The sequence below is a fragment of the Lepidochelys kempii genome, chromosome 3, assembly GCF_965140265.1.
Source record: "Lepidochelys kempii isolate rLepKem1 chromosome 3, rLepKem1.hap2, whole genome shotgun sequence".
In the NCBI taxonomy this organism is placed as follows: domain Eukaryota; kingdom Metazoa; phylum Chordata; order Testudines; family Cheloniidae; genus Lepidochelys; species Lepidochelys kempii.
The window spans coordinates 191,926,103-191,947,448 of NC_133258.1; the positions used below are offsets into that span (position 1 = coordinate 191,926,103).

The 21,346-nt window shown below is 43.3% G+C and overlaps 2 protein-coding genes across 7 annotated transcripts in view; one reads left to right on the forward strand and one right to left on the reverse strand.

The window, feature by feature from the left end:
• The window catches only part of APLF (aprataxin and PNKP like factor), a 91,580-nt gene extending 77,695 nt beyond the window's left edge, over nucleotides 1-13,885 (reverse strand). For 2 of the 5 annotated variants that reach the window (XM_073339431.1, XM_073339433.1), the window contains exons 1-2: nucleotides 13,629-13,884; nucleotides 6,661-6,732 (exon numbers count right to left, since the gene is read on the reverse strand). In XM_073339431.1, coding sequence (XP_073195532.1) covers nucleotides 6,661-6,732; nucleotides 13,629-13,721 — 165 coding nt within the window. In that variant the 5' untranslated portion in view covers nucleotides 13,722-13,884. Of the gene's footprint in view, nucleotides 1-6,660; nucleotides 6,733-13,628 lie in introns of all 5 variants that reach the window. The other 3 variants (XM_073339434.1, XM_073339435.1, XM_073339432.1) reach the window with 2 other exon arrangements.
• Nucleotides 13,886-13,994: 109 nt separating this feature from the next.
• Nucleotides 13,995-21,127, forward strand: FBXO48 (F-box protein 48). Of its 2 annotated transcripts, XM_073339437.1 has the most exons (3): nucleotides 13,995-14,084; nucleotides 14,653-14,993; nucleotides 19,794-21,127. In XM_073339437.1, the coding sequence occupies exons 2-3, from the start codon at nucleotides 14,688-14,690 to the stop codon at nucleotides 19,953-19,955; spliced, it is 468 nt and encodes a 155-aa protein (XP_073195538.1). In that variant the 5' UTR covers nucleotides 13,995-14,084; nucleotides 14,653-14,687; the 3' UTR covers nucleotides 19,956-21,127. The 2 variants fall into 2 exon arrangements, with proteins under 2 accessions (XP_073195538.1, XP_073195537.1); XM_073339436.1 differs by lacking the exon at nucleotides 13,995-14,084 and having other exon boundaries at nucleotides 14,116-14,993.
• Nucleotides 21,128-21,346: the final 219 nt, after the last annotated feature.

Genomic DNA, 21,346 nt, shown 5'->3' on the forward strand with positions numbered 1-21,346 from the left:
AAAATTGCTTTTGTAGTGAGCCAGCCACTCCCAGTCCCTATTCAAGCCCAAAGATGGTATTAAGTTTCCAAATGAATTGTAGCTCTGCAGTTTCTCTTTGAAGAGTGGCTGACTTAGAACAACACTTCCTCAGCTCTCATTCCCTAGCATCCCTCCTCTACTTATGCTATATTGACGACATCTTTATCATATGGACCCACCGGAATGAGACCCTTGAATAATTCCACCTGGATTTCAACAATTTCCACCACACCATCAGCCACAGCCTGGACCAGTCCACACAAGAGATCCACTTCCTGGACACTACAGTGCAAATAAGTGATGGCCACATAAACACCACCCTATACCGGAAACCTACTGACTGCTATATTTACCTACATGCCTCCAGCTTCCATCCAGGACACATCACACAATCCATTGTCTACAGCCAAGCCCTAAGATACAACTGCATTTGCTCTAATCCCTCAGACAAACACCTACATGATCTCTATCAAGCATTCTTAAAACTACAATACTCACCTGGGGAAGTGAGGAAACAGATTGACAGAGCGAGACGGGTACTCAGAAGTCATCTACTACAGGACAGGCCCACCAAGGAAAATAACAGAACACCATTGGCCATCACGTACAGCCTTCAGCTAAAACCTCTCCAGTGCATCATTGACAATCTACAACCTATCCTGGAAAACGATCCCTCACTCGCACAGGCCTTGGGAGGCAGGCCAATCCTCACTTACAGACAGCCCCCAAACCTGAAGCACATACTCACCAGCAACCACACACCACACCACAGAAACACTAACCCAGGAACCAATCCCTGTAACAAACCCCATTGCCTTCTCTGTCCCCATATATACTCTAGTGACATCATCATAGGACCCAATGACACCATCCACACCATCAGGGGCTCATTCACCTGCACATCTACTAATGTGTTATATGCCACAATGTGTCAGCAATGCCCCTCTGCCATGTACATTGGCCAAACTGGACAGTCTCTACATAAAAGGATAAACGGACAAAAATCGGACATCAGAAATGGTAACATACAAAAAAGTCAGGAGGAGAACACTTCAATCTCCCTGGACATTCTATCACAGATTTAAAAGTAGTTATTCTTCAACAAAAAAAACTTCAAAAACAGACTTCAAAGAGAAACTGCAAAGCTACAATTCATTTGGAAACTTAACATCATTAATTTGGGCTTGAATAGGGACTGGGAGTGGCTGGCTCATTACAAAAGCAATTTCCCCTCTCTTGGTATTGACACCTCCTCATCAATTATTGGGAGTGGACCACATCCACTCTGACTGAATTGGCCTTCAACATTGGTTCTCCACTTATAAAGTAACTCCCTTCTCTTCACGTGACAATCTTCTCACTGAGACAACTACAAGAGAAATGCAGAGAACAAAAAAAAAATCCCCTTTACATAGCCTTCGATGATGTCACAAAGGCTTTTGACTTTGTCAGTAAAAGTGGACTATTTGCACTTCTAAAAAAGATTGGATGTCCCCCACAAGCTTTTAAGCATGATTCAATCCTTCCTTGAAAACATGGACGGCATAGTTCAATACAACAGCTCAGTCTCTGAGGCCTTCCAGATTTGTAGCAGAATTAAGCAAGGCTGTGTACTTGCCACAACTCTGTTTGTGATCTTCTTCTCCTTACTATTAAAACAAGCTTTTGGTTCCTCAACTGAGGGAATCTACTTGCACACAAGATCTGATGGAAAGCTGTTCAATCTTGCAAGACTCAGATCTAAAACCAAGACTCAGAGGCCCTTAACCAACACCTCCTCTTTGCTCATGACTCAGCAGTGACAACCCACAGAGAAGCTCATCTCCAAAACCTTATGGACAGTTTTTCCAAAGCCTGTCAAGACTTTGGGCTTACCATAAGCCTAAAAAATATGAGCATAATGTTTCCAGGGGTTGAGGAAGCAAGATCAACAACTATGAATTTGAAGTGGTGCACAAGTTCATATACCTGGGGTCCACTCTCACAGTCAACCTTTCACTTGAAACAGAACTCAAGATCCACATTGGAAAACCTGCCACAACACACCTACACTGGCAAAACAACAAACTGACAGAACACACAAAGATCTGTGTGCATGTGTTATCAGCACACTTTTGTGTGGGAGCGAGACACGGACCTTATATGCTCATCAGGAAAAGAGGCTCAACAGCTTTGACATGCATTGCCTTCGTCAAATTTTTGGAATCTCCTGGAGGGACACAGTCACCGACACTGCATGCAAACACTCCTCAAACAGAGATGCCTCCGGTGGCTTGGGCATGTGTGTGAGGGGTTGGATCACAGAAACCCCCTGGGCGCTGCCACCTGATGTGCCAAGACTACTTCTGCCCCTGCTTTCCTGCCCAATCAGCTTAGGACTCCAGCACCCTGCTTGGTTTGAGACAGACCCACTAGCCTGCTGCAAACCCAGACCCAGGTCTGAACCACGTCCCCTAACAGCTGTAGGCTTAACTGAAAGCAGCTCACAGAAGTGTGCCTGTCTTTAACACTCGGATGCCAAACTCCCAATGGGGTCCAAACCCTGAATAAATCTGTTTTACCCTGTATAAAGCTTATACGGGGTAAACTCATAAATTGTTCACCCTCTGTAACACTGATAGAGAGATATGCACAACTGTTCCCCTCCCACACCCCCACCAGTATTAAAACACACTCTGAGTTAATTAATAAATAAAAAGTGATTTTATTAAATACAGAAAGTAGGATTTAAGCGGTTCCAAGTAGTAACAGACAGAACAAAGTGAATTATCAAGCGAAATAAAATAAAACCCACAAGTCCATGTCTAATGAAACTGAATTCAGACGAAACCTCACCAGTTCCAGTAAGTTTCCTTTTACAGACTAATCTCCTTCTAGTCCAGGTCCAGCAATCATTCACACCCCCTGTAGTTACTGTCTTTTGTTCCACTTTCTTTCAGGTATCCTTAGGAGTGGAGAGGCTACCTCCTTAGCCAGCTGAAGACAAAATGGAGGGGTCTCCCATGGGCTTAAATAGACTTTCTCTTGTGGGTGGAGACCCCCTCTTCTCTCCTATGCAAAGTCCAGCTCCAAGATGGAGTTCTGGGGTCACCTGGGCAAGTCACATGTCCATGCATGACACTCAGTTTTTACAGGCAGAAGCCATTGCCCGCATGGTATCTTGAATGTCTCCAGGAAGACTTTTTATGTGGATTGGAGCATTCCAAGATGCATTGTTTCTTAAGTGCTTCTTGATGAGAACTTAACTTTGCGAGTTCCTTTCTACAGGAACTGACCAAATGCTCTACTAAGGTTATTTAGTAGGTTTCAGAGTAGCAGCCGTGTTAGTCTGTATTTGCAAAAAGAAAAGGAGTACTTGTGGCACCTTAGAGACTAACCAATTTATTAGAGCATAAGCTTTCATGAGCTACAGCTCACTTCATCGGATGCGTACCGTTGAAAGTATAGTGGTGAGATTTTATATACACAGAGAACATGAAACAATGGGTGTTACCATACACACTGTAACAAGAGTGATCAGGAAAGGTGAGCTAATACCAGCAGGAGAGCGGGGGCGGGAACCTTTTGTAATGATAATCAAGGTGGGCAATTTCCAGCACTTTATAAGAACAGTACGAGGGGAAATAAACATGGGGAAATAGTTTTACTTTGTGTAATGACACATCCACTCCCACTCTTTATTCAAGCCTAAGTTAATTGTATCCAGTTTGCAAATTAATTCCAATTCAGCAGTCTCTCGTTGGAGTCTGTTTTTGAAGTTTTTTTGTTGAAGAATTGCCACTTTTAGGTCTGTAATCGAGCGACCAAAGAGATTGAAGTGTTCTCCGACTGGTTCTTGAATGTTATAATTCTTGATGTCTGATTTGTGTCCGTTGATTCTTTTACGTAGAGACTGTCCAGTTTTGCCAATGTACATGGCAGAGGGGCATTGCTGGCACATGATGGCATATATCACATTGGTAGATGTGCAGGTGAATGAGCCTCTGATGGTGTGGCTGATGTGATTAGACCCTATGATGGTGTCCCCTGAATAGATATGTCTATTCACCATATATACACCATATTTAAAATTTTAAATGAATCAAAATTACATGCTTGAATAAAAAGAATATAGCAGTAGGATTACACTCCGTGCCCAGGACGGTGACAGTGATTGTGAAATTCTCAGGGAGATTAGAGAGGCTACAAAAACAGAAAACCCAACAAGAATGAGGGATTTCACCTATCCTCATGTTGACTGGAAACATGTCACCTCAGAACAGGAGGTAGAAGTAAATTTTCTAAACATCATTAATGACTGCTTGTTAGAGCAGCAAGTCCTGAAAGAGGCTTAAATCATCCTCTGTACCAGATGACTCCAGAGGCAATCCTGGCAATTACAAGCCAGTAAACCTAACTTCCATACCAGGCAAATTGGTTGAAATTATAGTAAAGAACAGAATTATCAGACACACAGATGAATACGATATGTTTGTGAAGAGTCAACATGGCTTTTGTAAAGAGAAATCACACCTCACTAATCTATTAGAATTATTTGTGGGAGTCAAACAAACATGTGGACAAGGGTGATCCAGTGAATATAATGTACTTGACCTTTCAGAAAGCCTTTGACAAGGTCCCTCACCAAAGGCTCCTATGCAAACTAAGTAGTCATAGGATAAGAGGGAAGGTCCTTTCATGGATCAATAATTGGTTAAAAGATAGGAAACAAAGGATAGCAATAAATGATCCGATTTCACAGTTAAGAGAGGTAAAGAATAGGGTCCTCCAAGGATCTGTACCAGGACCAGCGCTGTTCAACATATTGATAAATAATCTGGAAAAGGGGTAAACAGTGAGGAAAAGTCTGCAGACAATCCAAAACTACTCAAGATAGTTAAGTCCAAAGCTGACTGTGAAGAGTTACAAAGGGATCTCAGAAAACTGCATGTCTGGGCAACAAAATGACAGATGAAATTCAGTGTTGATAAATGTAAAGTAATGCACATTGGAAAACATAAACCCACCTATACATACAAAATGATAGGGTCTAAATTAGCTGTTACCACTCAAGAAAGATCTTGGAGTCATCATGTGTAGTTCTCTGAAAACATCCAATCAATAAGCAGCGACAGTCAAAAAAGCTAACAGAATTTTAGGAATTAGTAGGAAAGGCATAGATAACAAGACAGAATATATCATAATGCCACTATATAAATCCATGGTATGCCCACACCTTGAATACTACATGCAGTTCTGTTCGCCCCAGCTCAAAAAGATCTACTAGAATTGGGAAAAGTACAGAAAAGAGCAACAAAAATGATAAGGGTATGGAATAGCTTCCATATGAGAAGAGATTAAAAAGATTGGGATTGTTCATCTTGGAAAAGGGATGACTGATGGAGGATCTGAGGGGTCTATAAAATCATTAATGGTGTCGAGAAAGTGAATAAGGAAGTGCTATTGACCCCTTCACATAACACACGATCTGTGGTCACCCAATAAAATTAACAGGCAGCAGGTTCAAAACACATATAAGGAAGTACTCCTTCAGACAACAGAATCAGCCTGTGTAACTTGTTGCCGGGGATACTGTGAAGGACAGAAGTATAACTGAGTTCAAAAAAGAATTAGATAACTTCACAGAGGATATTTCCATCAATTGCTATTAGCCAAGATGGTCAGGGACTCAATCCCATGCTCTGGGTGTCCCTAAACCTCTGACTGCCAGACACTGGGACTGCATGACACGGGATGGATCACTCAATGAACTATCCTGTTCTGTTCATACCCTCTAAAGCATTTGGCACCAGCCAATGTGGGAAGACAGGATCTTGAACTAGATGGACCAAATGTCTGATCCAGTATGGCTATTCTTAACTTTATGTTCTTAAGAATCTGTGTTATTCCATTAAGATCATTCATGATAAAAGTTAATTTTCTTAAAGGACTCAATTTAATTTTCACTTCAAGAAATTATCAGATTTTCTTACAAATTTTCAGAAAATTCATCCTGTACTCAGTAAGTGCTGTAAACTTAGTGAGGATGCACTATTTTTCATACAAAAGAGGATTTATCCCTGCTTTAAGTGGAAAACTGAACTAACAATGGAGTCACAATCAGCATTTCCATAATTATGTTCTATATTTCTTAGGTATTTCTAATGTTACACTGTTGTAAAAGACAAAAATAAAAGTAAATTATTGGAAATCATTTGATGGCAGAATACAGATATGCCAATGAGAAAAGGGGTGGTCTGTACAGAATGAGGGGAGGGGGGCATGGTCAGGAGAACTGTCTCTTGTTCATTACTCTACCATCCTTTTTCCCCCCCCCTGTGAACTGAGGCAACTCACAGTCTCGAAAAAATGGGGATAACACCAGACAGGTATAATGAGTATACTGATGTTTGTAAACCATGTTCCCATCCTTGGAGAATGCCAGTTTCACCCCACAATCACCTTTTAGAAAAAGCAGTGTTGAGTCTATGGATCACCACATTAAATTCAGTAGCTTCATTTTCAGACATTCCTGATCAATTTCTACTTCTTACACAGATTTTCATTAAGCATTACTTAGATCCATGTGTATCTGATATCAAAGTAGCTTTTTTCTGGTGTAGCTTGACTGTTACAGAAACAACAAAAAAGTCAAGTTACCGGTTTGATGCGAAGCTGGTCACCCACCACTTCCAATATGGCATGTTTTCGGGATACTCTCTTGTCTGTAATCTGAAAAGAAGACAGACCGTTGAGATAAGAGCAAATTATGGCACTCATATCTTGAATCATTACAGCAAACAAAAATCAAATCAAGATAAACCAATAGGCAGATTAAAAGGTTTCATTGAGTACAGTTCATGCAGGCTGTAGGTTTCTGACTCCTTGTAAGTAGTTCCACATAACACAATTAGTTTTAAAAAAAAGAATTCGTAATTTGAACTAGATTAAAACGTTAAGATCAAGATTTTCAGAACTGGGTGCCTGAAGTTATACTGTTTTAAATCCAGAAATGAACTTTCTAGCCTCAGTGTGGAGAAAAGCTTGAGAATATGAGCCCTGCCAGCTCAAAAATCCAAAGGCAAGCAAAAAACCCCAGAATTTACCATTTGTCAAAATCTTATGATTTTTCAAGGTCTGACAATGCTACTCAGAAGAGACAGTAATGTGTCTTGAAATGTTATAGAGTGCTGTGCTGGTCTCAAAGCTACTAGCACACAGAAAGCAGGAATTCATGTTTTCTATAAAGAAAGTTTCAGGGTAACTCCAGTAAATTTCACCACCATCACCACAGTAGACAAACAGTTAAACCTAGAAACACTGACACAAAAACTGAAATAGAGACAGTACCCTGAGGCTTACAAAACTCAGGAAAAAAGTTGTTAGCGCCTAAGAACTGGCATTACAAGAACATTTTGTGAGGAACTCATTGTTTTAAAAAATTGATATATTAAAAAATTGAGATAATTTTTAATCCAATGTAATAGATGCTAATTCTCCTGTTTTTTCGTTTGGCGCTCTAATGAGATTTTGCCAGAGTCATTTGTTTTAATATCATTTATTACAGTGAGAGAGCTCTCTCTTCTGTATGTGCAGCAAAACTAATATTGATGGATTAACTAGAAACCTGCTGCTATTTGCAAGGAAAGTTTTTCCTGTTCATGCATTTCCTTTAAGTGTGACATTCAAGACAGCAAAAAGATCCAATTACATCTTTGTAGGAAACTGTAATTCATTTCTCTCAATGTTTATTAGGTTTAAAGATGTGTATTCAAACTGGCAGAAAACTGCTACCAGCCTTACAAGTGTATGTTGTGACCTCTAGTGAGGAACTATGTTACTTCACTTAACCAAATAAATTCATAAGAGAAAACACAGTCGTTATATATGAGATTATTATACAAGAAAATACATCTGAGAGATTACTGAAGGTAAAACCTGTTAAATTTGACCAGTATAAATTCAATTGAAAAAAATCAGACTTTTTCCTCTCGTTGTAAGCACTTACTACAAACATTACATGCAAAATATTAAACAAGTGCTGCAAGAGCAAAGCTAGGGAAAGAAACAAAGCTTGCACAGGATAAGCATAAATGTGCTACTTCAGGAGAGGGTCCTAATGTATTATCTTGAGAAGGAAGATGAAACAGTTTAGAGCGCACTAAATCGGGACATAAACGGGGTGTCACAGATGGGAGAAAGGGAATGGGTATGAGTCCAGGAGAAATTCACACCCTTAATGGCAAAAGCAGCATAAATTAAGAGGTGGCACATTGTGTGAAATGTTCCAAGCCAGAGATGGAATACAGTAAGCATGTGTATGGTGTATATATAGCAGGGTTATCATTGAATCATAGAATATCAGGGTTGGAAGGGACCTCAGGAGGTCATCTAGTCCAACCCCTTGCTCAAAGTAAGAAACAAGGTGCTGTGTGATTACTGAGAACATCCTATTAGGTCCAAGTCACTAGAAACCCCATGACAATAAGAATGTGTACTGCTGTTGGACAGGAACAACAAAATTTACTATCCTTGTGAGGAATCAGAGTCCAATTCAAAACAAGATAATTAACTAGCAAAATAATCCATCAAGCTGCTACTGTGGCAAAAACAAACCCTTGATACCACAGGATCCTAATTAATGGCTAATGGTCATAGACCCTTGTACACACAATAACCTCAAGGTGCTTGGAAGGTGTGCAGTAGCACATTAGTGTCCATGATTCTGCCAGACTGCCAAGCATTCTTCATGCCCATCTGAGGTATGTGAATAAGAACCAACAGACTCCATGAACAAAGATGGTAGCAGACTACATCACCATCATAACTGGGTGTGTGTGTGTGCTGATGTGGTCCCAGGGTACGTCGGCTATATGTCAGTGAGGAAGCCAAACACATGTGATCATGGGACCTGCATTGATATTTGGGATAGTCATTGTGGGTACTTCCATCTATTGGTAGTGGATATTATCTGAGCTGGGGTCTGCAACTTCCATGGTTTTCGCCTACAATGTTCATAGATCTAGCCTTTATAGAAATAAAAGAATTTACACTGAGTTAGAAGACATTGTTCCCATATCTCTGCTGCTCTTAGTTTTGCCAGGTGACAGAGAGAAATCAAAAGGACTCAGAGTGTCCTTTGCTATTAAGAACCTGTGGTCAATGAAACAGGTAACAGTGACAAGGTGGATGAGGGAATATCTTTTATGGGACAAACTTCTGTTGGTAAGAGAAACTAGCTTTCAAGTGACACAGAGCTCTTCATCTGCAAACAACTGATAGATCAGTTACACTCTGCTGTTTGAGAAAGCTATGAACACTAGCAGATGTAAGCATTAGAATAAAAAAAACAAAACAGAGGCCTGGGGAGCGTAACAGAGATCCACCTCAATCTATAGATCCTTCCCAGCACCACTCTGATTGCTGAGAGTGAAGGCGGGGTAAAGCAACAGAGACACCCAAGCCAGCATGGCTCTGCAGCAATCAGGAGGTTCTGAGGGAGTAAGCTGGGAGAATATTCTTTCTTTTTTATCAGCCAGAGGCTGCTGGTATGGCTTTCAATTTTCCAACACCCACTAGGCAGAAACCAATACGAAAACCGGAGCATCTGAGCCGAGTCCACTGATAAGAATCCCAGCACCAGCCCTGCTACCAACAGTTGGGTGTGAGGGCTAGAATTCTCAGAGTGTTGCCTTTGGATCCTTCAAACTCCCCCACCACTGCTCATCTTTCCTACTGGTCTCTGGCTAGTAGGTGTCTTACATTTTTTCAGCCATACTCCAGTTCTACAAATGAGGTTTTGACATAATGGACATGATTTCATCTCTTTCCACAGAAGGACAATGTAGTTAATATGGGAAGAAGTGTTCCCACTACCAATGCCCTGCTCATATCTACTGACATTTCCAGAGCCAGAGAAAGTGATCCAAATAAATCTTTCACACATCCCCACATTAAATAGGGGAAGCATTGCTTGCAAAGATCTTATCTGCAGCCTCCCCCAAGTCAAGCCTTCCTCAGCTCTTCAGTAATCCAAAGATCATAGAGCAGTTAAGTCTAACATATTACAACAGCAGGTCTGGGAGCCTCATGAAGCAGTCCTCCTCCATTCTTTAGCTACCAGTTTAACCTTTGAAAATCAATTAAGCATGCAGATAAGCAACTAAAGCAGTTCTTATTAAAGCAAATGCTGACAAAGTAAAATATATTAGAAGTCAGCTGGGAGGTATTCTATGAATTAGTAAGGAATATATTCAAGCCATAAAAATTTACAAAATGAAAAAATGCCTCAGTTAAACTAAAGTCAAATATAATTCAACAGCATAGATCAGTAACAGCCTAGTGGTCCAATTATGAAATACATCCCATGAAGAAACACTGCCCTGTGCACAACTCTTTGAACCAGCCAAGAACTCAGCTTAAAACTACATTATAGATGCTCTTAAAATACAAAAGTGAACCCAGGTGTACGAGAGAAACAACAAATGGCCATCTTTTCAATTGGAAAAATGTATCTGCCCTCTTCAGAGGAAGACCAGTCAAAGGGACAAATGCAAAATAATGGTTCAGTGCAAAAAACCCCAGGCAATAAAGGATATCTAAATGTGAAAAAGGCCCAATTTGAATGCAACCCGAAGAATTTATTTTAAAAGGACTTGTTCCCTCCCCTCACTACTCCTTTCCTACCACTACAAACAACAGCAGATGGCTTCTTTAACAGCATAAATGGGATATATCCATCCAGGTAGTTAATATGGTGCTTAGCCCTCTGGGCTGGGATTATGCAGACATGTGTACACCTCAGAGCTGGAAAAAAAGATGGAATGTTAAGTAATTTGGTATATTAGAATGTGTAGAACACAAAGTTTTATTTACTTTCCACTACTTGCACAGTTTCCTTTTTGCATTCCACATCTAGTATGATGAATCCACACTGATCAGTTTCACAACCTTTTCTAGTCAATCTCACTTTTCTCACCTTCATGCAAACTATTCTGAGTGTGGGCACTAGCATTACAGAAGAGTAAATTAAACACAGAAAACAGCTGATCAAATTCTCCCCCTAGTTAAATCCACTGGTTTGTATAGGGTGTAATTAAGGGCAAAAATGTATCCTACTGTTTTAAATGAGTTTAAAAATACTAACACCATTTGTATTAGATTATCTTGAATTCTCTCCCCCATATCTAAAACTACTTAACAAACTTGTATATAAATGTAAATGCAGCCACATGTGCCACCTAGAGAAAGGTACCATAGCAATTAGGCACTAAGTGCTGATATGGCTGAGTGAAGTGAGTACAAGCCCTGGTCTACACTGAACATTGAGACTGACATAAGTACATCGCTTAGGGGTGTAAGAAAGGAACTCTTGAGCACCATAGTCAAGCCAACCTTAAGAATTCTAAGTTAAGAATTCTTCTGCTGGCCCAGCTACTGCCACTCAGGGATGTGGAAAAACCCCTTTATAGATGTAGGACATGTCTACATTATGGTGCTAAAGCTGTACAGCTGTCACTGTAGCACCCATAGTGTAGACATACCTCGAACCTACCTGCAAAAAAAGTTTTGTTGAAAGAGACACTGCCAATTTAAGTCACATCTTTCTGAAATGTTATTACCAACCTATTGTTACAAGTATACCTGAAGTTACTATTGAGAAAATTGACAGGTTTCAGAGTAGCAGCCGTGTTAGTCTGTATTCGCAAAAAGGAGTACTTGTGGCACCTTAGAGACTAACAAATTTATCTGAGCACAAGCTTTCATGAGCTACAGCTCACTTCATCAGATGCATTCAGTGGAAAATACAGTGGGGAGATTTATATACATAGAGAACATGAAACAATGGGTGTTACCATACACACTGTAAGGAGAGTGATCATTTAAGGTGAGCTATTACCGGAGGGGGGCACGACCTTTTGTAGTGATAATCAAGGTGGGCCATTTCCAGCAGCTGACAAGAATGTCTGAGGAACAGTGGGGGGTGCAGGGGGAATAAACATGGGGAAATAGTTTTACTTTGTGTAATGACCCATCCACTCCCAGTTCAAAAACAGACTCCAAGGAGAGATTGCTGAATTGGAATTAATTTGCAAACTGGATACAATTAACTTAGGCTTGAATAAAGACTGGGAGTGGATGGGTCATTACACAAAGTAAAACTATTTCCCCATTCCCCCCCCCCGCACCCCCAACTGTTCCTCAGACGTTCTTGTCAGCTGCTGAAAAGTGAACTCTTGCTTTCATGTCTCAGAGCAGAACTTAGTTTGTGTTAGCAGAAAGTTTGGGGGACTGATGCTATTCCCTCTCCACAGTTTGACCCCTAATTTCCTCTGATTTGGGAGAGAATCAGGAGATGTTTATGCAAACAGGAAAATGAGTCAGCATCACCAACCCATACGATTTATTAGTCTCAATGTTTAGAGTTTCTCTTAAAGCCCCAGCTCCTAGAGTCACGTTAAAGGAGAATCGTCGTTTTTGTTAACACAAGTTTCCTACCATTCCAGATTATGGAGAAATGCTTGAAAGGAGCTGGAGGGCTCTGCTTCCACCTTCCCCAGCCTCTAATCCACCCTGGTCCCACAGCCTGCTGGGGATATCGGTTGGCGGCCCCTCTGTGAAACCGTGAGCACAGGCGTGTACCTAGTGCAGTTCACCCCCATCCCCAACGCCTGCCCCTTTTGTGCTGTGAGGGAGAACCTGGTGCATGCTTATCTCAAATGCACCAGGTTGCAGCCCCTATGTTCTGGCAGCACTTTTCCCCACACCTGTTTATATTTGCACACTCTGTCCATGGCCCCACCAAGTTGCAAGACTGCCTCATTAACCTCCTCCTGGCCCTGGCCAAGGTAGCCATCTACAACACCAGGAGGAGGATGATAGATGAGTGGGTGCTTTGCGACTGTGGGACCTATTTCCGCTCCTCCCTGATTTCACGCATCTGGGCAGAGGTCCGCTGGATCCCTAGACAGCTCTGAGGAACAGTGGGCACTGTCAGAGGTTTCTCTGCTCAGTGTCCTCCTCTGAATCCCTAGTTTTGAACCTATGACCCTCGCTCCTGACCCTGTTATTCCTTAGTTGCTCCCCCCCACCTTCTCCATCTGGTTCCCAGGCCCAGTGGTCCCTCCGACAAGGCTGGGGGAAGGGCCGTTAGACATGGGCAGGCGTCCATCCGCCCACCTCCCCGGATTCCCCATAAGGCCTTCCCCCAGACGGGGCTCAGCCCTGGGGTCAGCGGGTGAAGTCTGAGAGCCTGGGCTATACTGGTGGGTCTGGTGACCAGCTGAGCCCATGGCCCCTTCCGGCCCCAGACTCTATGGCAAAGAGAAGGCGAATAAAAGCCTCCCGCTGTGTCAGATCTGCCCCAGGCCGGGGCTGCCGACGCCGGGGCCTGCACAGCGACGGGGCAGCTGACAGGGATAATGGCTCCCTGTCGGAGCGTCACCCAGCGGTGGGGGAGAGGCCTCTTCGCCCAGCGGGGTGCGCGGCGTCCGGGCCAGCCTGGGGCCCCGGGCAGGCCCGCGCCAGGCCTCCCCCCAGAGGCGGTTCCTGGGCTGGGGGCTGCAGCGGCCGTACTGGGCAGCGGGGTCAGGGAGCCCCCCCTCCGCCCTGCGAGGAGCCAGACTTACTCCCAGCAGGGGGCCTCTTCCCAGCACTGTCTGGCCGGGCGGCAGCGCCACCGGGTAGCCCCCGTCCGCGGGCGCTAGCTCGAAGCCCGGCATGGGCGTCGCTGGGACGGGGGCTCTCCGCCTGCGGACAGGGAGCAGGCCCCGCTGTCCCCTTCGGCCCCCTTCCGTTTCCCTCTGTGCCGGGAGGCGGGGCCGGCGGCCGCTGTTTGTGTTTAAATCCCCGCACCGCCGCCCACCCCTGGGCCGGCCATCCCGGAAAGGGTAGTTTCCAACTGTCACCCTCCCCGCCCGGCCGCGCGTGAGCGTCGCCGCGGGGAAACTACAAATCCCGGCGTGCACCGCCCCCAACAGCCCCCTCCGCATGCGCATTGCCTCGGGAAGCCGGTGGGGTAAACAAACACGTTCGAATGGGGGAGACGTTTAAACCGTCAGCTGGGGGCAGCAGCGTGGGGCCAGGTAGGGGGGCGGCCTGCGGGGTTGGAGTTTCCTTCCACCTGCCTTCGCCGGCGGCGGCTGGGGGGGATGAGAGCTGGCTCCAGCCACGGCTTGGCCAGGCGAGCTCCCCGGCGGGGCTGGGCTCGGCAAAGGGCGCCTGATGGTTGAGCACAGGCCGGGCACCCGTCAGTCTCTGGCCTAACACCTGGGGCTCGGCTAGCCTAGCCTTCGCACAGGGCCCTGTACAACAATGGAGTGATTGCTGAGTGCTGGGCAAACGAGAGCACCAGTGACCCACCCGGCACTGCTTGAGGGCTGGGCCAGCCTGGGCACAAGGCACAGCCCACTGTTTAATATGTGAGACGCTTTAACATAACCTTCAAAATTAGAAAAAAGGAGGACTTGTGGCACCTTAGAGACTAACCAATTTATTTGAGCATAAGCTTTCGTGAGCTACAGCTCACTTCATCGGATGCATTAACTTGGTGAAAGTTAACTCCATGTATTATGTAATTGAGATCCGTGATAACGGCATGTAACCACCTACATGTCAGGCTGTTTAGTGACCACTGTACTTCCTCACCCCCAGGGTTACTCATGGTGGGTGTATTGAGGCCTTAAATTATGCAGAAAGCCTCAAAGAAGAACAAACAGGCAGTCGCTTCGTGTAAAGAACTGACCATCCTTCCACCAGCCAAGAAAAAAGAAGAAAGTCGGGAGGACTTTGTGACGCTGCTGCCTCCAGAAGTCAGTTTTAAAATTTTCAGTGAATTGGATATTCAGAGCTTATGCAAAGCTGCAATGACATGCAAGAGCTGGAATTGTGCAATTGAGAACAGTGACTATTTGTGGAAACACCACTGTTTAACTGTAAGAGCTGTCTGTCAGCGAGAGATAGACTGTGATAGAGGAAATGGATATTCATGGAAGGTAAATTTAAGAACATGGACTGTCTAGCTTTGGGAAACTGGATAGCTTTTGGGATGAGCATTAAGATATTAGAGGTTCTCTTCTGATCAGCATTTCTGATCCATCCAAGGTCAAGAGCAACTCAAAGTTGTTACCATCTAATAGTTACAGCCAGTGAGGTCTCAGGGCTTGTTTACACTACAAAATTAAGTTGACCTAAGTCGAAGTACAGCCACCACAGTAATTAAAAGAGGAAGTTCACGTCCCCACTTGCTCCTTCAGTCGGCAGGAGTGTTTCCACCAACTGAAGTGGGGCATTATAGGACACAGCTCTGGAGCCTACCAGCCCAAGCTGTCAGTGGGGTGCAGGGCTCACCTGGCACCCAGCTCTCCACACCAGGGCTTGGGGGCCCCAGCTGCAAGCCAGCTCCCACAGCTGACAGCTCAGGCTATCACCATCAGAGAGTAGAAGGACTCCAGCTGACAGCCCCCCCTTGGGGCTGACAGCCAACAGGCCGTGTCAGTTGATCACTGTCTAACTGCATCAACATAAGCGCTACACCTCTCATGGAGGTGGAGTTATGTCAGCGTAACAGGTGACTTACTTCGTCAGAAGCAGCATTCTAATGTAGACACTGAAATAATTAGATCATAATAAGCCACCTTGTATCAACCTAACTCTGTAGTGTAGACCAGGCTGTAGTGAAATAGTATCACAAACACCATCACAACTGGCAGTCTGTGCAGAAATGCCAAAAAATAAGAGTATCATAGAGACAATGAACTACCTGATCCTTGAGAAGTGATCAGTCCAGCTCTGGAATGGAACACATTGAGAAAGGGACAAAGTTTTACATACATGATCCCCATAATTTTACTTCAGTGAAATACTGTTGGGAGAGAAGGGGTTCCTAGAATCGCTGATCTAGAGGTTTTTGCCCCTACATACCTCTTAAGCTAGATACAGCTAGGGGTCAAAGAACCAGCTGCTTTAGAACCCCCTTACCCAGCACTATTGCAGCTGCTACTCAAAACAGTGAGGAGGAGCTGAACATGTTGAGTGAAATCCTGTTGAGGAATAGAGAAAGCATAAACTCTGGCAAGCTAACATATAATTAGGAAGGCCAAAAAAGAATTTGAAGAACAGCCAGCGAAAGACTCAAAGTAACAACGAAAACATTTTTAAGTACATCAGAAGCAGGAAGCCTGCTAAACAATCAGTGGGGCCAGATTTCCAAACTTGAGCCATTCTTTTTAGGTGACAAATCTGAGGAATGTCCCAGACTGAGGTATAAGCTTTTGTGAGTAAAAAAACCCCACTTCTTCTGAAGAAGTAGTTTTTTACCCATGAAAGCTTATGCCCAAATAAATCCCCTAGTCTTTAAGGTGCCACCGGACTCCTTGTTTTTGTGGATACAGACTAACATGGCTACCCCCAGACTGAGGTGTCATTAGAGAGGTTTTGGAACAAATTAATAAATTAAACAGTAATAAGTCTCCAGGACCAGATGGTATTCACCCAGTAGTTCAGAAGGAACTAAAATATGAAGTTACAGAACTACTAAACTTATCATTTAAATCAGCTTCTGTACCAGATGACTGCAGGACAGCTAATGTGATGCTAATTTAAAAAAAAAAAAAAAGGTCCCAGAGGCAATCCTGGCAATTATGGGTCAGTAAGCCTAACTTCAGTACCAGGCAAATTGGCTGAAACTATAGTAAAGAAAAGAATTATCAGACACATAGATGAACATGATTTGTTGGGGGAAGAGTCTACAAAAAGTGTTAAGGGAAATCATGCCTCAGCAATCTGCTAGAATTCTTTGAGGGGGTCAACAAGCATGTGGACAAGGGTGATCCAGTGGATATAGCGTACTGAGATCTTCAGAAAGTCTTTGACAAGGTTCCTCACCAAAGGCTCTTAAGCAAAGTAAGCTCTCCTAAGTAGGGTCCTACCAAATTCACGGTCCAATTTGGTCATTGGTGATAGGATTTTTAAAAGTGTAAATTTCATGATTTCAGCTATTTAAATCTGAAATGTCATGGTGTTGTAATTGTAGGGCTCCTGACCCAAAAAGGAGTTGTGGGGGGTTGCAAGTTTATTGTAGCGGGGGTTGCTGTACTGCTACCCATACTTCTGTACTGGTGCTGGCAGCAGCGCTGCCTTCAGAGCTAGACAGCTGGAGAGCAGCAGCTGCTGGTCGGAAGCTCAGCTCTGAAGGCAGAGCCGCTGCCAGCAGCAGCGCAGAAGTAAGGATGGCATGGTATGGTATTGCCATCTTTACTTCTGCGCTGCTGCCTGCAGAGCTGGGCCATCAGTCAGTAGCTGCCTCTCTCCGGCCACCCAACTCTGAAGGAAGCAATGCAGAAGTAAGGGTGGCATGGTATGGTATTGCCACCCTTACTTCTGTGCTGTCTTCAGACCTGGGCAGCTGGAGAGTGGCAACTGTTGGCCAGGTGCCCAGCTCTGAAGGCAGTGCCTTGCCAGCAGCTGTGCAGAAGTAAGGGTGGCAATACCATACCATGCCACCCTTACTTCTGCATTGCTTCCTTCAGAGTTGGGTTCAGATTCCTTAAAATAACCTTGTGACCCCCCAATTTGAGAAATGCTGGCCTCCCCCATGAAATCTGTATAGTATAGGGTAAAAACACACAAAAGACCAGATTTCACAGTCTGTGATGCTCATGGCCGTGAATTTGGTAGAGCCCTACTCACAGCATAAGAAGGTCCTCTCCTGGATCAGTAACTGGTTAAAAGATAGGAAACAAAGGGTAGGAATAAATGGTCAGTTTTCAGAACGGAGAGAGGTAAATAGTGGTGTCCCCCCAGGGTCTGTACTGCAACCAGTACTGTTCAACATATTCATAAATGAGCTGGAAAAAGGGGTAAACAGTGAGGTGGCAAAATTTGTAGATGATATAAAATTACTCAAGGTAGTTAAGTCTCAGGCAGACTGCGAAGAGCTACAAAAGGATCTCATGAAACTAGGTGACTTGGCAACAAAATGACAGATGAAATTCAATGTAGATAAATGCAAAGAAATGCACACTGGAAATCCCTACTATACATATAAAACAATGGGATCTAAATTAGCTGTTACCACTCAAGAGAGAGATCTTGGAGTCATTGTGGATAGTTCTCTGAAAACATCCACTCAATGTGCAGCAGTCAAGAAAGTTAACAAAATGTTGGGAATAATTAGGAAAGGGGGTAGATAATAAGAAAATATCATATTGCTTCTGTATAAATCCATGATATGCCCATATTTTGAATACTGCATGCAGATGTGTCATCCCATCTCAAAAAAGGTATATTGGAATTTGAAAAAATACAGAAAAGAGCATCAAACATGATTAGGGGTGTGGAACAGCTTCCATATGAGGAGAGATTAATAAAATGGACTTTTCATCTTGGAAAAGAGACTACTACGGATATGATAGAGGTCTAGAAAATCATGGCTGGTGTGGAGAAATTAAATAAGAGTAAATAACACCTTCTCATATCTAACACAAGAATTTAGGGTCTTCAAATGAAATTAATAGGCAGCAAATTTAAAACAAACAAAAGGAAGTATTTCTTCACACAACACACAGTCAATCTGTGGAACTCTTTACCAGAGGATGTTGTGAAGGCCAAGACTATAACAGGGTTCAAAAAGAACTAGATACGTTCATGGAGGATAGCCATTGATGGACCTATTAGCCAGGATGGGCAGGGATTCAAAACCATGCTCTGAAGTTTCCCTAGCCTCTGCCAGAGCTGGGAATGGGTGACAGGGGATGGATTACTTGATGATTACCTGTTCTGTTCATTCCCTCTTAAGCACCTGGCACTGGCCACTGTCAGAAGACAGGCTGCTGGGCTAGATGGACCACTGGTCTAACCCAGTATGTCCGTTTTTATGACAGCTATCACCTGCAAGACATAGCAGATCAGAGAGGGAATGAATTCAGACATTGCAACCACCACCCTGAACCAGCACTAGTTTGAAAGAAAGTAGGATACAGCCACCTCTTTTGGGGTTTTAAGTCTACCTCTGCATAGATCACTGGTCAGTGAACTCAGAGTTACACAGTTTCAGACTCATTTCCTCTCTGAGGAAGTGTTTTAGTAGTTCAGTTTGAGGCAAGAGCTCATAAGGAGGCAGGGCTGTGAGCAGATGGAATACTCACGCTGCTCTGAAGATAGTAGACACACTGAAATCCAAACTCAACACCTTCCTGGCATCTGACTTCATTAACAAAGCAAATATCACAAATCCTAGTCTAGTCTTTCTCCGGTTATATGGCCATTTCCAAGTCTCCTCCCTTAGGCCTTCTCTACCCTAGATCCCTCTCCCAGACAGCTACTTCTACCTCCTTATATCCAGGGTTGAGGTAACAAGCTACGTGTGTCAAAACGTCAATAAGTTAGTACCTGCATGAGCAGGGAAGAGAAACCCAACCACCCTGCTGCATGAGCACACAAGAGAGTTTAGATTATTTTGGGGCTCGCAGGATAGGGAAGAGAAATAGAAAGATATTTTAGAAGTTTTACTTTAGGGTAGGGATTTAGCCTGAAAGGGTGGGGATGAGAGGCAGAAGATTTGAGAAGTGAGAATGATGCTCATATTACACAGAAAATGTGAAGTTAAAGCCCTGGTCCACTAGAGGGCATTTGTACATCTATGTATTGCATTGAGGTCCCAGACACCCAAATGTGTTATGCAGATGCTTCTTCTGGTGTAAAACTTGAGTTCTCCCAACTTCCAATGTTTACATTGACTTCTGCTTAATTTATTCAACTTTTTCAAGGTTTTTTAACTGTTTACTCTGTATCAGGTCACTCTACTGAGAAACTACTGGAAGAGCAAAGTGAAGCATGAATGGCTGAGTGGAAAATATAGCAACATTCACTCACGCTGTGGCTTACCAGAAAAAAGCATGTATCCCATGGATGCTGATACATGGGGAGAAATACTGGAAGCAGAACTGGAAAGATAAGAAACCAGACATGGATCTTAAATAGCAAGAAATGGCACAGAACTGACTGTTTTTACTGTAAATATTTAGCCATTCACACCAGTGACATTTGCAAATATGTAGTAGAAACTTCACTGGAAAAAATGTATAAATACAGAGTTTATTTTTATTTTTCACTTTATCAGAACAGCTTCTTGTAAAAACCCTAAATGAGATATAAACTATACAATGTAATTATTTTTAAACATCTGCTAAGTTAAACAGATGTTAAGTCCTGGATTGACTTTTCATTATGCACTTTTTGAAAAAAATGGAAAAAACATTTACACGTTTGTTTGGTTTTTTTACTTGAAATTCATATGAAGCAGAAACCTGTGACAGTGAAGAGTCCACTAGAGTGAAAAATCGCCCCGGCATGGGAAATGGAGGGGATTGACTACAGTATAAGCATCAAAGCTACTGGGTATGAACTCTTTCAGTCTGGCCTTCTTTACCATCAGGTTCTACTTGAAGTACGGTTACAGTCACAAGAGTGATTGTAGTAGTACCTCCTTCCTAGTCCCCTGACCTGCTCCTAGTGTGTATTCAGTCACAGAAACAAAAATCAGCAGTTAAGTTTTATCTTTTACTAGTGCAGAAACTACTATGACAGGTTTCAGAGTAACAGCCGTGTTAGTCTGTATTCGCCAAAAGAAAAGGAGGACTTGTGGCACCTTAGAGACTAACCAATTTATTTGAGCATAAGCTTTCGTGAGCTACAGCTCACTTCATCGGATGCATACTATGAGTAACTGAGCTGGATTTACTCTGACTTAATTCAGGTTACAGCCCCCCCTGTGCCATTTTAACATTAATTATTATAGTAGAACTCTCCTTGAAATGGAAATAAGGGTTAAGTTTCCCCAATAAACCTCTTTAAGTCTAAAGTTGAAACCCCACATACAATAGGAAGGGAATTCAGTCATCCTCTTACCCTCACCCAGCCTCCAGCTAGTTGACAATGCTTCCTCTTTGCTCCTGGGGCAAAGAGATTTCTACATATCACTTTACTGTTGACTGCTTGAGTCCAGCCTTTGTAATAAGGGGAAGTGTTAGAGAATTCTTCAGGGGAAGAGAAAAGCAGGGAGGTCAGAGGACATTGTACAGGTGGGTTCAGGAAAAGGGTAAATGAATTCATGGAAGGGAAGCAGCAGTGGGAGAATGGAAAACAAAAGGGATTGCACAGAAGAGCAATGAGGAGAAAGCAGTAGCCTGGTGCAATAAACCACCTCCTCTTAAGCTCATTTTGTAGTCCTGGTCTATACGCAGTTTTTGTACTGATATAAAACTTGATTTTTTTTTAACTGAAATAGTTCAGTTGTCACAACCTCTATTGCAGGTGCTTATAATTGGATCCACACTGGGGGCATACT